Source organism: Phaethon lepturus, unplaced genomic scaffold (assembly GCF_000687285.1).
Source record: "Phaethon lepturus isolate BGI_N335 unplaced genomic scaffold, ASM68728v1 scaffold2285, whole genome shotgun sequence".
Lineage (NCBI taxonomy): Eukaryota > Metazoa > Chordata > Aves > Phaethontiformes > Phaethontidae > Phaethon > Phaethon lepturus.
This window is the reverse complement of record NW_010541066.1, coordinates 116,211-132,134: the sequence shown is the minus strand read 5'-3', so window position 1 is coordinate 132,134 and position 15,924 is coordinate 116,211. Positions and strand designations below refer to the sequence as shown.

Genomic DNA, 15,924 nt, shown 5'->3' with positions numbered 1-15,924 from the left:
ACTTTCTAGAACGGGAAACAAAACAAAGCAAACTGGTGAAGAGACTTTTTATGTGAGGATTAAAAAAATACCGTAAGTGGATCCAAGTCTGTGTCTACTTCACAGATATAACACGAATTAGTTTTTTCTTTTGCTATTATATCAGCTATCACATCAGTTACGTTCAGTGGACAGAAGTAACCACTGTTCACTTTTCAAGGCCATAACTGAAATGCTCCCTTGACCAGAGTTTTTGATTGTAATGGCAGGTCAATGATATAAACAAAATTGTTAAAACCAGCGATTTTATGCAAATTTAGTATACTGACAGCCAGGAAAATGCTAGACTGCCACGTTCTTGTGAACACTTCAGAATACAACAATTTGAATCTGCTGGCATTTTTCAGAATTCTTTTAGCAAATAAACAAGACACACATTCCTGAATTACCATGGTAATTTTTTAACGCCATCCACTTTGTTTACAAGACAAAAACATACCATTTCTGTTGTGGTAATATAATTAATCAGTGTAGTTTTTTGATGAAAGATTTTTCTTTTCTATAAAGTCATGTATAAAAGCAGTAGAAGCAAGGAGTTGAAGTCAGCATAATTGTAAAAGCTGCTTTTCTGCAGAAAACCTTCACAGTAAAAAGGTAATCAGCCTGCACATGTCAACGGCTGCAAAATTCAAAAGGAGAGAGGCCTGGAATTGTAAGGGGAATTCATCACTAACTAGTGGGATGCATTCTTAGTCCAAAATTATTTAACATTTATATCAATGGGCTCAGAAAAGAATGAAAACATCATTGAATAAAAGTAACACAGAATCAAAGACCAGTGAATGACACGAAACTTGAATGTTGAGTGAGCAGCATGGTTTCTATTTCAGGGAATTCAGAAAAAAGGGAAAAGAAAACAGAGAAAAAAAAAATTAAATGTGTGGGGTTTTTTTTATTTCACAGAATATGCATATTAAAAAGATACTTTCAAAATAAGGGTTTCAGTAGTTCCATTCTGCAGCAGACCCCATATTCCTGCAGCTTCAGTACTCCATTTTATAGACTTGGTAATCACAGGGACCCAATTTGAGGGCCCAGAGCCCTTAGTCTCTGGTATTTCATACTTATGGTTGCTTCAGAGACATAGATTATTCAGCAAACATACCCAAGAAGTTGTATGTTACAACATGGCCAACCATACACAATGTTATATATTAAAGAACAAAGAATGCAAGATATAAATTATTAAATTGGGAATACCAGTCTTGAAAATCAGTGATTTGGAAAAGTGTCATTACAGAAAAAATAAAACCAAAACCAAGTAATACACATATTCCCACTCCAAGTCTATGGTTAAAATGGGTAAACAGTCCTTTAAATATTTAAATAGAGAGTTAGTGAACAGGAATAGAAAGGTTATATTACCTTTCTATCCATCTCCTGGAAATTTATGTCCTGTTCTGGCATGCATACTTTAGGAAGGATGCTTAGGATACTTTAGCATTAACTATGAGAAGTTGAAAGAACTATGAGAATGATGAAAGGATATGAAAATACCCTCTGATGACAAACCAGGATGCTCATTCTATTTCTTTTAAGCAAGAGAAGGCTACAAAGTGATTTGAATATCATCTGTAAATTCCTGTATTGGGAGACAAAATTTGGTAACAAGAGACCTTTAAACCTAGAGAATAAAGGTACATTTATAACTAAAGTTGGATGTTGAAGCCAGGTAAACAGGCTAACAGATGAAAACTTTTACCAACAAGGGCAACCAGGGATTGTAACCAGTTAACAAGGCTGGTGGAGCATTCTCTAGTACTGGGACCTAATAAAAATGAGGCATTATAGGTACAAGTTCAACTATAGCCACCTGGTAAGAGCTGCAATTTACTTCAGGAAAATCCACTGGCTTGTGGTATGCAACGCAGAGAGTCACAGTATTCTCTCTTCATCTGATATTCTAGTATGATGAAAACATTGACTTCTTGAAAAAAAAAACAAAACAAACCCAAACAAAAACCCAAATCAAAAAACTCATTCAATTCCACTACTATTAGTGCAGTTTTTGGAGTTACCACCATTCCTCTGCACAGAAGTCATGCTGATCCAGAGGCTCCCATTCACAGATAATCGAAAGTCTTTGTGAAAACTGGGTAGCTGATGCTTGTAAAAAAAAGTATTTCCTAATAATTTCTAAATCACATTTTTGTGATCTTTAAGATGCAGTTTGCAATTTGAGCATAAAGTATATTTTCATTGTCCTATTTGTTAGCTACAGTTTAATAAAATTGTATTGCAGTCAGATATTAATTCCTTGTGTTTTATCTATATTCCCCTGTTCTTTATTTGCTCACTGCACTCTTTATTTAAGACTTTAATACAAGTTATGTTCAATTTGTTACAAAACTCCTGGCTCTGCTATATGGCAAAGACATATAGCCCCATCTGCAAACTAGATTAGGGTTTCATAAGCGAGTAGGCTTGGGTGCCATCACCACAAAAAGGGAACTGTTTTGTACTGCACAGTGGCAGCCAGGTGGCTCCCAGCAACAGGACCAGCAATAATCAGCTGCAGAGGGCTGCAAATGCTTTGTGAAGGGCTTATTCCCATTTCACCAAGGACAAATCAATGGCCCAAGCTTCCTCTTTCTGTTTATTTCATGCATTTTATTTCAAAGCCAGATAGCAGATCAATACTGATTTGTATTCTGAAGAACAGATAACCTTTATTTATTTTTGTAAATAAATAAGCTCCCACTAAACTTCCAAAAAGATGCTGAAGATTAAATGGCATTATAGAGAGGGACATCCTTTAATGGTAATGATAAACAAAATATATATTTTATGGATTAGCAGACACTCGTGGAATTTGTGGTGTTAGCAGCTCAGGTGTTTTGTGGATAGGTATCCAAAGTACATAAAAAATGCTGGTTGTCAATTCTGAGTTTGCTGTTGCTCATTAACTTACACACCAGAATTTTGAAGAATCTTCCAGTTCCTGTGTACATCATTTATTTTTTGTACACAATTTGGAAACTAGACATAATGCGTAATAGAGGAAACATAGGAAAAACAAAGATGGCACCTTAAAAAAAAAGTTTTCTCACTGCACAGTGTCAGGAATTTAATGTATACTAACAAAGAAATGTTACTGAGAGATGAGTATTCTCTCAAAACATGGAAAGTGTTGCAAATTTACCACATTGCTCTTTACAGAGTGGAAAGTCATGTTGTACAAATAACTTTTCTATTTTGTTCAGTTTGTTTGATATCAAGGGCTCTTGCACTGATTAGATTCCTTCCAGGAAAGACTGCAGACATTACAAAGAGGACAGTCTGGGGACACTTGCAATCTCTTTGGCTTCATGTATCAGGGAAACACTGCCTATCAGTCTGCCTTTGCAAATGGAAATCTCCCCACTATCAGATTTCCAACTTACAAAAAGAGCCTAAAACTAAAATTGGAAATAATAATGTAAGCAAAAATGTTTATCATCATACCTACGTTACTACAAATGAAAAAGAAATGGAATAGCAGTTCTTGAATCTGGGGACCTGATTTAATTAAAGGGCACCACAAGCACATACTTTTAATAATAAATGACATCTTCTCTGAAATTTATCAGACTCACCTATACACTGCAGCACACTAAGGAGTTTTAGAAGCCAGTGGATCAAGCACTCAGATGGTGTAAAAGGATGTAAAGGCTCCATTAGTGTCAATTATTTTACACCAATTATAATGCGATAATTCGTAGTGATGTTTTAAAACTTAAAGGTTCAGTGAAGCTCCACCTGCCAGTTTTCTGCAGAAGATTTCCTGAGAAGCCCACACTGACATCTCCCTTAGACACTGGCAATCTAAATTACATATTAGAAGACAATTTCAATTATTTCTGTTATCTTGCTGTACAGTTACTGTGTGTATATTCTTCTATAATGACATCTTTTACTGAGGTCAAAAATGTAAATATTTTTATAGGGCAAAGGTGGTATCATATCTAAAATATGTTGTGATATTTAAATTCCATTTTCTTGACACGTTTAAAAACTAGCAAGTTACTGCAATTTTCCTTTTACATCCTATTCATCAGAATCCCTTCCTTCACATTTACTTGAGTTATAGAGAGCTATATGTTAAACAGTTACATGTATTAGGGCTCCCCTTACCTCAAAGGAAAAATAAATGCCTCCCTCAACTTTTCCTGCCTTTATCAGGTCTTTCAAGTACCTGTAGTAAAAGGATTGTCTGATAAGACTTAGCATATTGCAGTGACATAGATGCTGGAAAGAAGGTTTCTAGACAGTCTGGAAACTGCTGCTTCTTCCCTTTCCATCAATGGCAAGTTAGTCAAGGCAGAGATACCTCCATTTCAAACATGACATTTTCTAGTTAAAGGAGATAAATACACTGGTGTCCATCCCACATTTGTAACAGCAAAATAAAGAATTCTAAAATATTTTTTGAGATTTAGTTATTGTCCAAAGAACAGGAATCAGTGCAACAGCAGCAGTCAAAAAAAGGTTTCAACACCACTATAAAAACAAGACAGTCTCTCATTACAAGCACAGAGCAACAACTTTTGTTAATGTTATTTTTACTCACGTGGTACAAAGCAGTTTCTGGTCCAGGTGTGCCCATGACTTCTTGTCTCAATGAGTCCATTTGTAAACTAGGCAACAGCGAGTAATGACTTGGACTACTACTCTTGTCTCCCTTCTTTTTTGACTTTTTCCCAGTATCCTTTTTGCTATTCCTTTGAAACATGTAGTCTTCTTGACCTATTTTCTCATTGCTCATATAGCGAAGCAATGAATTTTCTGTTGAAAGAAAAGTAGTGCAAAACATCATTGTGAATTGTTGTATGTATGTTAATCCCGCTTCCAAAATATATAATACTCTTGCTAAGTTCTACTGACAATTTTAACTTGTTAATTTCATTAACAAAACCCTTTTGCTTCTTTGCTCTGGATCTAGTAAGAAAGCAATCTTTTGGTAGGGAAAATTCATGACTCTTGCAGATTTCTGGTATCTTTGACTAGAAAAGGAACAGAATATAAAAGAAGCCCCACATCAGTAAGTTTTTGTCTTGGAGTTTTCAACAAATGAGCAACAATCCATGTATGATCGTATCTGTAATATTTTCTTTAAACAAGATCCTAACGAATAGAAATGACTGTGGTGCCATACATTTAGAAGCAATTAGCTTTGAACACTCATTTGAGATCATTCACTGTATCATACGTACTTTCCCCAAATACTCTTCCAGCATCTACCTGCTTGTGGCTGAGGGACATCCTGAGCCAGAAGCAATGTTTGTGAATGTAGGAAACCTCGGCAGATTTGTCTTTCATGAACTTATCTGGTCTTTCCTTGCATTAATGTGAACTTTTATCATCCACAACCTCCTGTGGCAAGTGTTTCCTTAGCTTGAACCCAAGCTGCATGAGGAGCCAGCTCTTTTTCTTTTCAACCAGCACTCTGTCTTTCTTGTTTCAGAAAAAACAGTGACAAACCTATTTCCTTACTTCATTCCACACAAGATTTCATAGACCTTTATTATGTCTGTCCTAAATTCTCCCTAACTGGTGATGGCCAGCCAAATGAATTGATCCCAGTTTGAAAGCCACTCCATACATCTGATAATTTTTGTTGTCTCTTAAAACTTCTTCAATTCTGCTTTTTCTTAAGAAACCAGAACTGCCCACACACACAGCATGAGCAAGAACTTACACAGCAGTGTAACAATACTTCTTGATTTGTTTTGTATTCTTTTCCTAATAATTCCTAAAAGTGTTTCCTTTTTTGATCCATACTGAAAATTTAATTAATATTTTTAAGGAAATAACTATCATTACTGTAACATCTTGTTCCTGGGCAATAACAGCTATTTCAGAGGTTATCATTTTATATGTGAAGTTGTGTATCTGAGCCTTACAAACCAGAATTTTGAAGAACTTATCCTCAATGATTTTGAGGTGAATCTCATGCTGCTCTAGAATGTTTTCCATCCAAAAAGAACTCATGAAGACAGAGAAATGTGATATATAGTTCTCATTTAAGCACAATAATATTTATCAGTAATAACCATACTGTCCTCTAGTATTATAAGATTAAGTCCAGTTTTAAAATGGTCTGGATAATACAAATGAATCAATGAAAGGCCAATATAAAGTTAAGCCAAACTTCCAGGCTTTGCATTCATGATTTTCTTTTGCCTGGCTGAGCAACTTCCTCAATGCTAATAGAGGCTCTGCAAAAAATTAAGTATACATAATGAAAGAACCCAAAAGAGGTTCACAAAAATATATGAAAGCAAGCAGAAAAAGGAGCTTGAAATATATGTCTTAAAGCATGTTAAAACACATAATGCCTTGTACAAGATGCGTGTTCAGATCACTTACCTCTCCTACTATCTCTTTTTATTTTATTGGGGTCTTCATAATCCCCCACCCAGTTATATTCTACTGGCATAGAAATAGGCCTTAGTTTCCCTGGAAACAAAGGAAAAAATTGAGATCATGCACCATAAGGCAGCATTAAACTAACATTTTTTAGCAGAAAGAACAAATTATGTGCTAAGCTGCTATTCTAAAGGGTTGTTTATGAAAGAGTATCCAGCATTGCCTCTGAACAAGAGGTTAAGATAGGAGTTCTATTTTCTTTAACACACAAGAAGCAGCTAAGTATTTAATGGATTTTTTTTTAAGTTTAGAAAATAAATTCAGTGCCCTACAAAATCATCAGCGGACTGATGTTTGAGACTGACAAACGCATTCAAATTATTTTAGCTGTCACTGAGCAATATCTGTTTATTTTTTTATTCTGGAAGCTCCGAGCACAGCATGGAGAGAACTGTTTTAAAGCGTATGTGAATTATTGGTAAAAGAAACGTGCCCACATCACTAAAACACCTTCACAAATAGCATCTTTGCTGGTGGGCTTAAAAGATCCATCAGTGACTGAGTAAGAAAGGAAACAGAAAACCTCTACATATAATTTCTTTTGTAGCATTTAGTCCACAGAAAGCAAATTACATTACTATTGATGAATTCACTTTGATTTCAGACAGCAAGAGACAGAAAAGCTGAAGACTATTATATCTTTTAAATTTTGACTTGGAAGCTGCTGAATTGATTTAAAAAAAATGCTGTGAACTATGATTTCTGCTTAAGGATTCCACAAATATAGTAGGAAATTCAGTGAAAGTGTGCTTGCAACTTGGTGGGGTTACTTAAAGTGGTTTGAAGTTTTTGGCAAGTTAAATAGTACATTGAAACAAAACATAGAGTAGCATAGCATATGGCACAATATCTGGCAGACTGAAAACAAAATGTTTTCACAGCAAGGTCAGCCCTCACTCTTTTTTGAATCAAACTGTTGGTCACAAAACTGAAAAGTGGGAAAATAATTTGTTTTCAAAAGTAGCAGAGCTTAATATAAAAACTTCAGAAGTCTTATTGTTCTAGTGGAAAACCCCTACATAAAGGTGATCAGTTTTATTCCACATTTTTGAGGTTAAATCCATGATACACTTAAAAAGAAAGATATGTTTATAATGAAAAAAAAAATACTCAAACATGTCTAACTACCCATTGAAGTATGGCATCCATGGAAAATACACCAATGCCATATAGGCAGCATAATGGTAAAAAGCTGTATCGTCTTTTTAAAAAACTGACAAAAAAAGATGTATGTTCTGTACAGACCACAGGATCAGGTCACAAATACATCATTGCTCGGGAAATACAATATATACTTAACTTTTTATTTATCATTTATTTTACTATTTACGGCCACATATTTAAGTCTGATTGAAGCCAGTGAGATTTAGATCACACAGTTAAGATGTAATTTCCTGAGTGGGGATGTATTTGGCTCATGTTTACTTGATCAGAAGTAACTTTCAAGGGTTGCTTTTTCTAGAAATACAACTTTATTTTCTTTGTGAGGCTGAACTCCCAGCATCTTATTGAAAGTTCCTGCACACTTAAAAAGATACAAAAGCTACACAAAATCATGTAAAGTCTGATCATGATCAAAAGCTATAGCCATAACAAATTTTCTACAAAATCTCTAGCTGTTCGAAGTGCATGATTTTGTATCTGGCAGTAAAACTGCAATGACCAAATTTGTTTCTTTCTTTAAACTCAAGTTTCATTTGCCTGCTACCTCTGCTAATCTTCCTCTTGTTAACCTCCGTACATTCCCTAAATCTGTCTTCCCTGGTGACTACACTCAGGAAAACTTCTTCCATGGGATGTGAACAGAAGCTTTCCGAGGCCAATTAGCAACAATTATAGAACAGCTGGAAGCCAGTAAGAGCATGAAAGAGAAATCTCTTTGTTAACATTGTCAAAAAGATGTCAAAAGATTCCAATAAAGAAATTATGGAGGGCATTATTAACCTCTCACAAAGGAGGACTGAGAAATGTTTTTTACAAAATTAACACCACCACATAATTAATGATGAGTACATGTTGAAAACAATTATTTCTCTAGGCCTTGGAACTCTGTTTGACCTTCTTTAATGGGTCACCATAAGCCAGAAGAGTGTTATTGTCATTTTCCAGATTTCTGTGAAATCCTAAGGCCATGCCTAGCCACAAATCTTATGCTAACAAATGTCATGAGGGAAACTTTAGAATTTAATGCTGAAATTGCAATATTTTTAGAAAATACACTTAAATGAAAATGGACTCAATGGTGTGAATTCATTAAAAAAGAAGTGAGATCAAAAGTGAAACAGTGTATAACAAAAGTGTTAAATAATGACTGATTTTCAGTGCAGTCTTTGATCCATGTATTTATAACCTTTTCTGCTAGCTGAAACAAAAGCAAAAAAAGCGATCCTGTAACAAAATACTGGATTCAGCAATCCTTGAAGAAGAAATGTGGTGTTCTTCACTCTGGACTACCAATATTAAAATTTAACACCTGGAACAGAGAGTACATCTCTGTCAATGGAACTGACTGCATCCACCAATTGTAATAGTTTAAATACTGGAGTAATAAAAATGATATATCCACTTTGAAAACTTAGCAGTTATTTTGTACACTATGGGCATGGTTAGAAAACACCTGAGAACAATTTGAAATCAAAAGGATACTGACGATTTTGCAGCCGGATTGTGTAGTTGTGTAGAAAGGGTACATTTTATGAAAATGCATCCTTTTATGTTGTGCAAGCACATTGCTCCAGGTCCTGAGGATACTTTACAAAGCTCAAGCTCAATTTATATCAAAGTTCCCAGGTGAATTTGGAGCTTGGCTGCATGATGTACTAAATCTATGCTTCCTCATAAATGAAGTCTATCTTCTTCTCAAAGGGATATGATGTCAGGGTTCCTACAACCCCAACATACAGCCTGTGCTCAGTTTAAAAATTGAGATAATATAGCATGTAGGGTGAAAAAATACTCAAGTGTGTGCTCAGCTAATACCACAGTAGTCAAAATATCTTTTTTAAACAATAGATTTCTTCTTTCTTTTTTTCTATATCCTAGCATCTCTGTGACTGCACAGTTTTATATTTGGCAACAGAAAACCAATTCTCCCAGTCCAAAGCTGAAACAAGTTAAAATACTAGCTAAAGGGTTCCAACAGATTCAAAGGGAGAATAACCTGGAGCATAAAGGTTTGAGGAGCAAAACTCTCACCAGAAACTGTTTCTGAGTTTTCACCCTAAATAAATCAAAATCCAAGATGTGAAATTAGCATGAATATATGTGTGTGTTTACATGCAAAATTATTTCTTAGACAACATATAACCTCAAATAAAGACTAACTGCTGTATATAGGAAGTTGTCACTTCCCATATAGGAAGGTACAGGAGGTTAATACACTACTTCAAAAAAGCACACTATAATCATTCATACTTCATTTCTGGGACTAAAGAAAAATTGAAGAGTTTTAGAGAGCAGTGCAGCAGGAAAGCAGCATGTCATCTCTTGGTAAATCTGACATGGTTTTGATTTTTAAAACAATTATACCTTGGTAAATTTTTCTAATGCTGAATTCCTAAGTCTATGCAAGTCTTGCCCTTATACTGGGAGAACAATTCCATCTTGTATTTTTAATAAAAACATATGGGCTTCTGCCTGTTCTTTTTTTTTGCTAAAATGATACTGAAGCATAATCCAGAAAATTAAGATGATAACAAAATTATAGAACTTATATTCAGAAAAATCATCAACATGAAACCGGACTTGCCCTCACTATCATAGTAAGTAATTAAGTTTTTCTTGCACAGAATAAGCTCGTAGGTTGAAACTGGACTAAAGTAGTACAGAATTCTTAGCAAAATCAATGGCCATCGAAAATATTTTCATGCTTAAAAACAAAAGCAGATGCACAAAAATCCTAAAATCAGCAAATGGTGATTATCATTATTAAATCAATGCCATACCATATGTTGGTGTGCTCTCTCTCCTTCCAGGACCACTTGTTCTTCCTTTCTCATATTCATAGCAGTATAAAACTGCATCTTCTTCAACGACATTAAAGCGTTTCCGATATTCCTGGTCAAGAAATGAGTTTGGAGATTCGGATCCTGTATGAACTGGCTTGCCCACTATATGCCTGCCAACATCATCACACGGGAGATTGCCCTTTTCGTCCCTTTAGTAAACAAGAGAGGTTTTTAATATATTGGGATAAGACACTGATTTTTATTGTGAATATTTCAATAAACATGGGAATATGTCAGTATTTCATACAAGCAGGAAACAGATGCCATTGACCAACATCAGGATCACACATCATATATGCATATGTATGCATGTATGTGCCAGTTATCTCACACGTGTCTGATTATTCAATTCTTTTACAGACTGTATCCATCTTATTGGTTTCTCATGAAAAGAATCATAGAAATAAAGCTGACATGCAGCTACTCTATTTTTCTTGGTTTTCTTTTTTAATCTACCTAGCTTTTTGTGATTTAGGGTAGAGTTTTTTATACTTGCAGTTTTAAATACATCAGATAGTTTTAAGACACAGCTATAAGGCAAGCATGGACAAATTTGATCTGGTTCCTTACAATCTAAGCCCAGAGCAAGAAGAACCAGGCACCGATGATGTACAGACATTTGACATAGTCTTGCACAATCCATTCAGGCCTGGAAGTTGTACGGGTACCTCCATGCAATAGCAAATAAGGTGTACAGCACCTGATCACGAGGGGTTACCCCAGGACAGCAATGCATCGCAAGGCACGCACTTTGCAGTTTGCGTACAGATCCCCAAAATTATAGCTTTTTCCTTCCCCACACCCCCGCCCCACTCTCTGAAAATGCAAACTACTCAAAGGCATCAAGCAAGAGAGCAAGCCATGCCTGGGGTAGGAGTCCGCTCCTTGCACTAAATGAAGCATGGCTCAGTAAATCTGCTGGTAGGACCGTGCCTGCAGATGGCTGCAAAAGACCTAATCAGACAGTAATTTCTGGGCAGCAAAACGCATGGGAGGCAGCCAAGAGAGAAGCCGGGGCCTCATGTCCTCATTGGAGCGCTTCTGCCCCTCTGGACTGCCATGTGAGTTCCAAGCTGGCCAGTGTGCTGACCCATACGTCCCTTGGCACTCTGAGACTCCATCTGAGGACGAAGCAAAGCCTCCTCATGGGATCCAGAAAGCCACAGAGGATGAGAAAGGGCCATCCTGCTTTGCCTGCGACAGCGCAGCACCACAAACCTCCACCAACCACTATGCTCACTTTGCCAGGCTGCTTTCCCAGAGCAGGGACGCTGTTGGCTTAGCGAGGGGCGTTGGTGCAGCCCCACCGGGGCTGTGAGCTCATCTCCACTCGCGGAAAGACTTTTTGTGGTGACAGTGCTGGGGGACCCCGGCTGGTAGGACGATGGAGACTGGCATGAAACAGCCAGATACTAACTGGTGCTGCAGCTACCATCAGGGGCTGGCACAAGGAAGCCTCCGTGGTAAGGAGGGCAGACTGAGATGGAGGGATCTTTACTGCAAGCACGGAGAGAAGTGCAGAGCCACCAGGCAAGCACCCTTTGCCACGGCCCTCTGGAGATGAGGGCTTCAGTTCTCACCCCCAAAGGTATTCGACAAATTTGAGCAGGCACTAACTTATCACCAGCACTTCTAAGTAACCGGCACACAGAAAGAGTCAGTCCCTCTTTCTCATGCCATCCGTGTGCAGTTATGCCGGCAGCTGTGCTGTCTGCGGGTATCGTCACCAAGGTGGCATGGCTTCAGGGTTTTACAATTTACTTAAAAATATCAACTCTTTTACTCTATTCCAGTAACAAAAGGAGGGTTGGTTTGGTTGGTTTTTTCTTCCTTGGAACACCACCAACAAACTGAGGAACAGTTTGATAATACCCAAAACAAAGACATGCTTAAGTATAGTTAATCATGGACAAAAAAAATGATGAAATGCGAAACCAGATTATTCAGAAACACTGTACACTATGTGACAGGTTTGTGAAACGAAGTATAGTCCATTAGGATTAAGTTCAAAAATTCAAATGTACATAGCTTAAGCTCTCTGTAAGATTATAGCTTGTACTAATATGTATTATAAGATTTAATCAGTCTGCCCAAACCAGTGCATTATCATAACGATTTAAGAAATGTTATTAATAAATAATCAAAATGCATTTTGAACATCTCGAATTCTAAAGCAGAACTCAAAAACTGCTGAGCAGCGAATATTCACTGAAAATACTTCAAAAAAGAGGATGCATTTTTATCAAATAAAAGTATTTTTGTGGTGGTAAACATGATCAGTAGCAGTACAAAGGCACTATTTCTTTTAAGATTGTACAGTTTCAGTTTCAGGAGCAACAGGTCTTCACCATATAACTACTGCATTCAAAGAGAAACCTAGGACTATGTTTTGGTTGGGGTTTCTTTTTGCACCTTTTTTATGTTAATAGGTTAGCATTAAATACCTGATTTTTTCTGTGGATTTTCTGAAAACCATGTCCTAAAAATATTTACATAGACATAACAGAATACTGTTAATAGGGTGATAAAAGACACATTCAACTCCTATGAACAAATCAAGTGTCATGACTGATAATTTTTTTGATTAGAAGAAAAAAAATTGAACTAGACCATATATTCTGTTTGTCTCTTTGTCACTTTAAGACAGATATTACAGTAATTGTGTTAGCAAGTTAACCACATTATATGTGTCAAATTTGAAATGAAATGGCAATTTTTTTTTTCTCCAAGAAATAAAAACCAAGCCAGGAAACAGATGAGGCAGGGATGAGGAAAGAACATGGGACTCAGCTTACAGCTTCACAAAGGCTTGTGACATAATCTAAATCATGAAGTAGAAATTCACTCTTTTGCCCTGGAAGGTTTTTCATACCTCTGAAGAGTAAGACTTTCTCATAGAATCACAACTTCTCCCCACGAGGCAATTTAATTTGCCATATACCTCACTCCTGGGTAACCCCCAGGAAAGTCTTGTGAGTATTAGGTCATACATCTCATTAACTGGCTAAAAGAGTTACTGATAAGAAACTCTAAGAAAAACTCAGCTACAAGAAACTCAGGTACAAGAAAGGACATGCTGCCCTTACAACCATTCCAAGAAAGTTAACTAAAAGAAATACACGAAGTAATTTAAAAATTCATTGACTGGACATATGATAGCCTGTGTCTAAGAATATGGAAGCTTTAAAAACACTGATTCCTCTTAAATATGTTCCTACACCTCTGGGTAGCTACTTCCATATTATTTATAGGCCATAAATCTCTCAGAATTTTAGGAAAGCAACATCTGTGTACATTATGGAATTATTCTGAATCATTTGAGGTCGTCTGAGGGTAGGGTGATGAATCTGCAAGGAGGATCTGCTGCTTTTCTGTCTCAGCAAGCCCAGAGACCTGGGAGAGATAAAAATGCCTGTTCCAGGTGGCAGGTCAGAGTAGCAGATATATTTACCAGGAACAGCATGGTTACTGCATTATCTAGCAGAGTGGCCACACAAAAACACAATTCTGAAATGTGCTCTAACACTATCAAATCAAATATATCTAAAATAGAAAACACTGTGGTAGAAGAAAACAGTGCTCTTATTGCGGTTGAAAGTTTCTTGCTTTTTAGCTCAGCCTCCCTTGTTTCATCATGGTTATTAGGCAAGGGGACAGAAACAAACTCTTTTCCTAGTTATAGATTCAGCTTTTCAGATAATTTTTGCTCTTCTGAAATAGCATGAGACTGTTACAGAGGAAAGATTATCCTGTATTTGAGAAAAGATAGTACTGAGCTTTCTTTTCTAAAAGCTACTGTCTTTTGTAGACAAAACACTGATTCAGGTCATTGTGGGTGGGATTCAGCATATCTACCCCTAATAGCCAGTTGACCTGCAAAATGAAGTATTATCAGTATTATCCTACAGGGCAAGCCGATAAACAGGTAGGAACAGAATGTTCAGTTACTCTACAAATATTTTTTACCCTGAATTGTACCCGAAATGATCTTTTTTACCTTGGAACATAAGGTTCTGTTGGAGGAGGGGGAATGTAGAGATCCTGAAGGGCAGAGCTGTCTCTTTTCGTAGGTGTGCTGATAGTGCTGGATGGCGTAGCAACACTGCTTGTAGGACTTCTAGGAATAAGAGGCTGGTTCAAAAGAGAGAGAGAAATAATCAAGATTATCCTTATACATTATACATTTTTATTTGAAAAAGCTATAAACATTCTGTAGTTCAGAAAATTAAAGAAATAGTTAACAGTTCTAATGTTCTGTGTGCTTTTAAACTGACTGAAACACTCGTGCTAAGGAGACAGATCTATGAATGGACAGGTACTGTACTTATAAAACTGACTCCTCTGACTACATCTTTCTCCCTTTTGCACAGCAAGATTATTGCCAATACCTATAAAAAAAGCAATCAGCAGAGCCACTGGTGAAATCTTAAAGTGTAAATAACATACAGAATCTAGTGAATTCCTTAATTAAACTAAAATTGTAAAGAAAAAGTCTAGTGTTTACAGTAAAAGGTGCATAAGCAGGAATTAAATTCAATGTCATCTCTCCCCATCTGCTCTACAGCTTAAGAATTAACTGTAAAAGCTTCAGTTTATGTCTGCAGATGCTGTAAAATCAGGTGCTGCACCCTCAGAGCGCACATGGTATGAGACAGAATAAACTGGAGATTATTATTATTATTCAATCCTTGGGGCACACTCCTCACAAAGTAACATTTACTCAAAGGAAAATAAATTGTACACTCCTTGCAGAATAATCATGCACTCTAGATATCATTCCAGTCCAAATAGGATCCTTCCTCTTAAACACATCTCTCTCCCATGAATTAGGCACCCCTTTTCCCTCCTCAGCTTAACTATTTCAGCTAGCTAAGTAATGACCAACCATTTGAAGACTTTATTAAATTACTGTAGGGTTGGAAATTATAGCAGGATTTTCTAACAGTCTCTATACAGATGCAGAAAAATGAAACAAGAAGAAAACTTTTGATTGCTTTAGTCTACATAATAACATGTCTGCCTAATAACAAAAGCCTTATGTTGCTTGGCTTGTGTGATAGCAAACTCAAGCAGAAGAAAACGAAAAATGGCAAAACAGTGTAACAGTATCTTCATATACCCTAAAGCTTGTGTGATAGCAAACTCAAGCAGAAGAAAAAAGAAAAATGGCAAAACAGTATAACAGTATCTTCATATACCCTAAAATTAATTTAATATTAAAAAAATGCTGAGATTTGCTTTGAAAGAGTTCTTTCCCCTCCATCTTTTTGGAAATGAACTCCTTGAAGAAGTAAGTGTTGGGATTAAAGAGAGTTCAGCATACCTGTAATTTCTGACCTATATAACTACTGGAGAACACAAACGTTTCACATTGTATTGACAGCAGAGAAGCTCTAAAGACTGACTGAACAGGTGTGTAGAAAAGATCCTTCTGCCAGCACAGTTAAGAATATTTTATGACAGACCAACA

General features: G+C 36.5%; 1 protein-coding gene across 1 annotated transcript in view; it reads right to left on the bottom strand.

Moving 5' to 3' along the window:
* Nucleotides 1-15,924, bottom strand: part of CNKSR2 (connector enhancer of kinase suppressor of Ras 2) — a gene marked incomplete at its 3' end in the record, with an annotated part of 154,511 nt that overhangs the window by 34,670 nt on the left and 103,917 nt on the right. Inside the window, 4 exon segments of the mRNA XM_010287613.1 lie at nt 4,589-4,803; nt 6,388-6,477; nt 10,392-10,603; nt 14,452-14,585. Of these exon segments, the coding sequence (XP_010285915.1) occupies nt 4,589-4,803; nt 6,388-6,477; nt 10,392-10,603; nt 14,452-14,585 (651 nt within the window).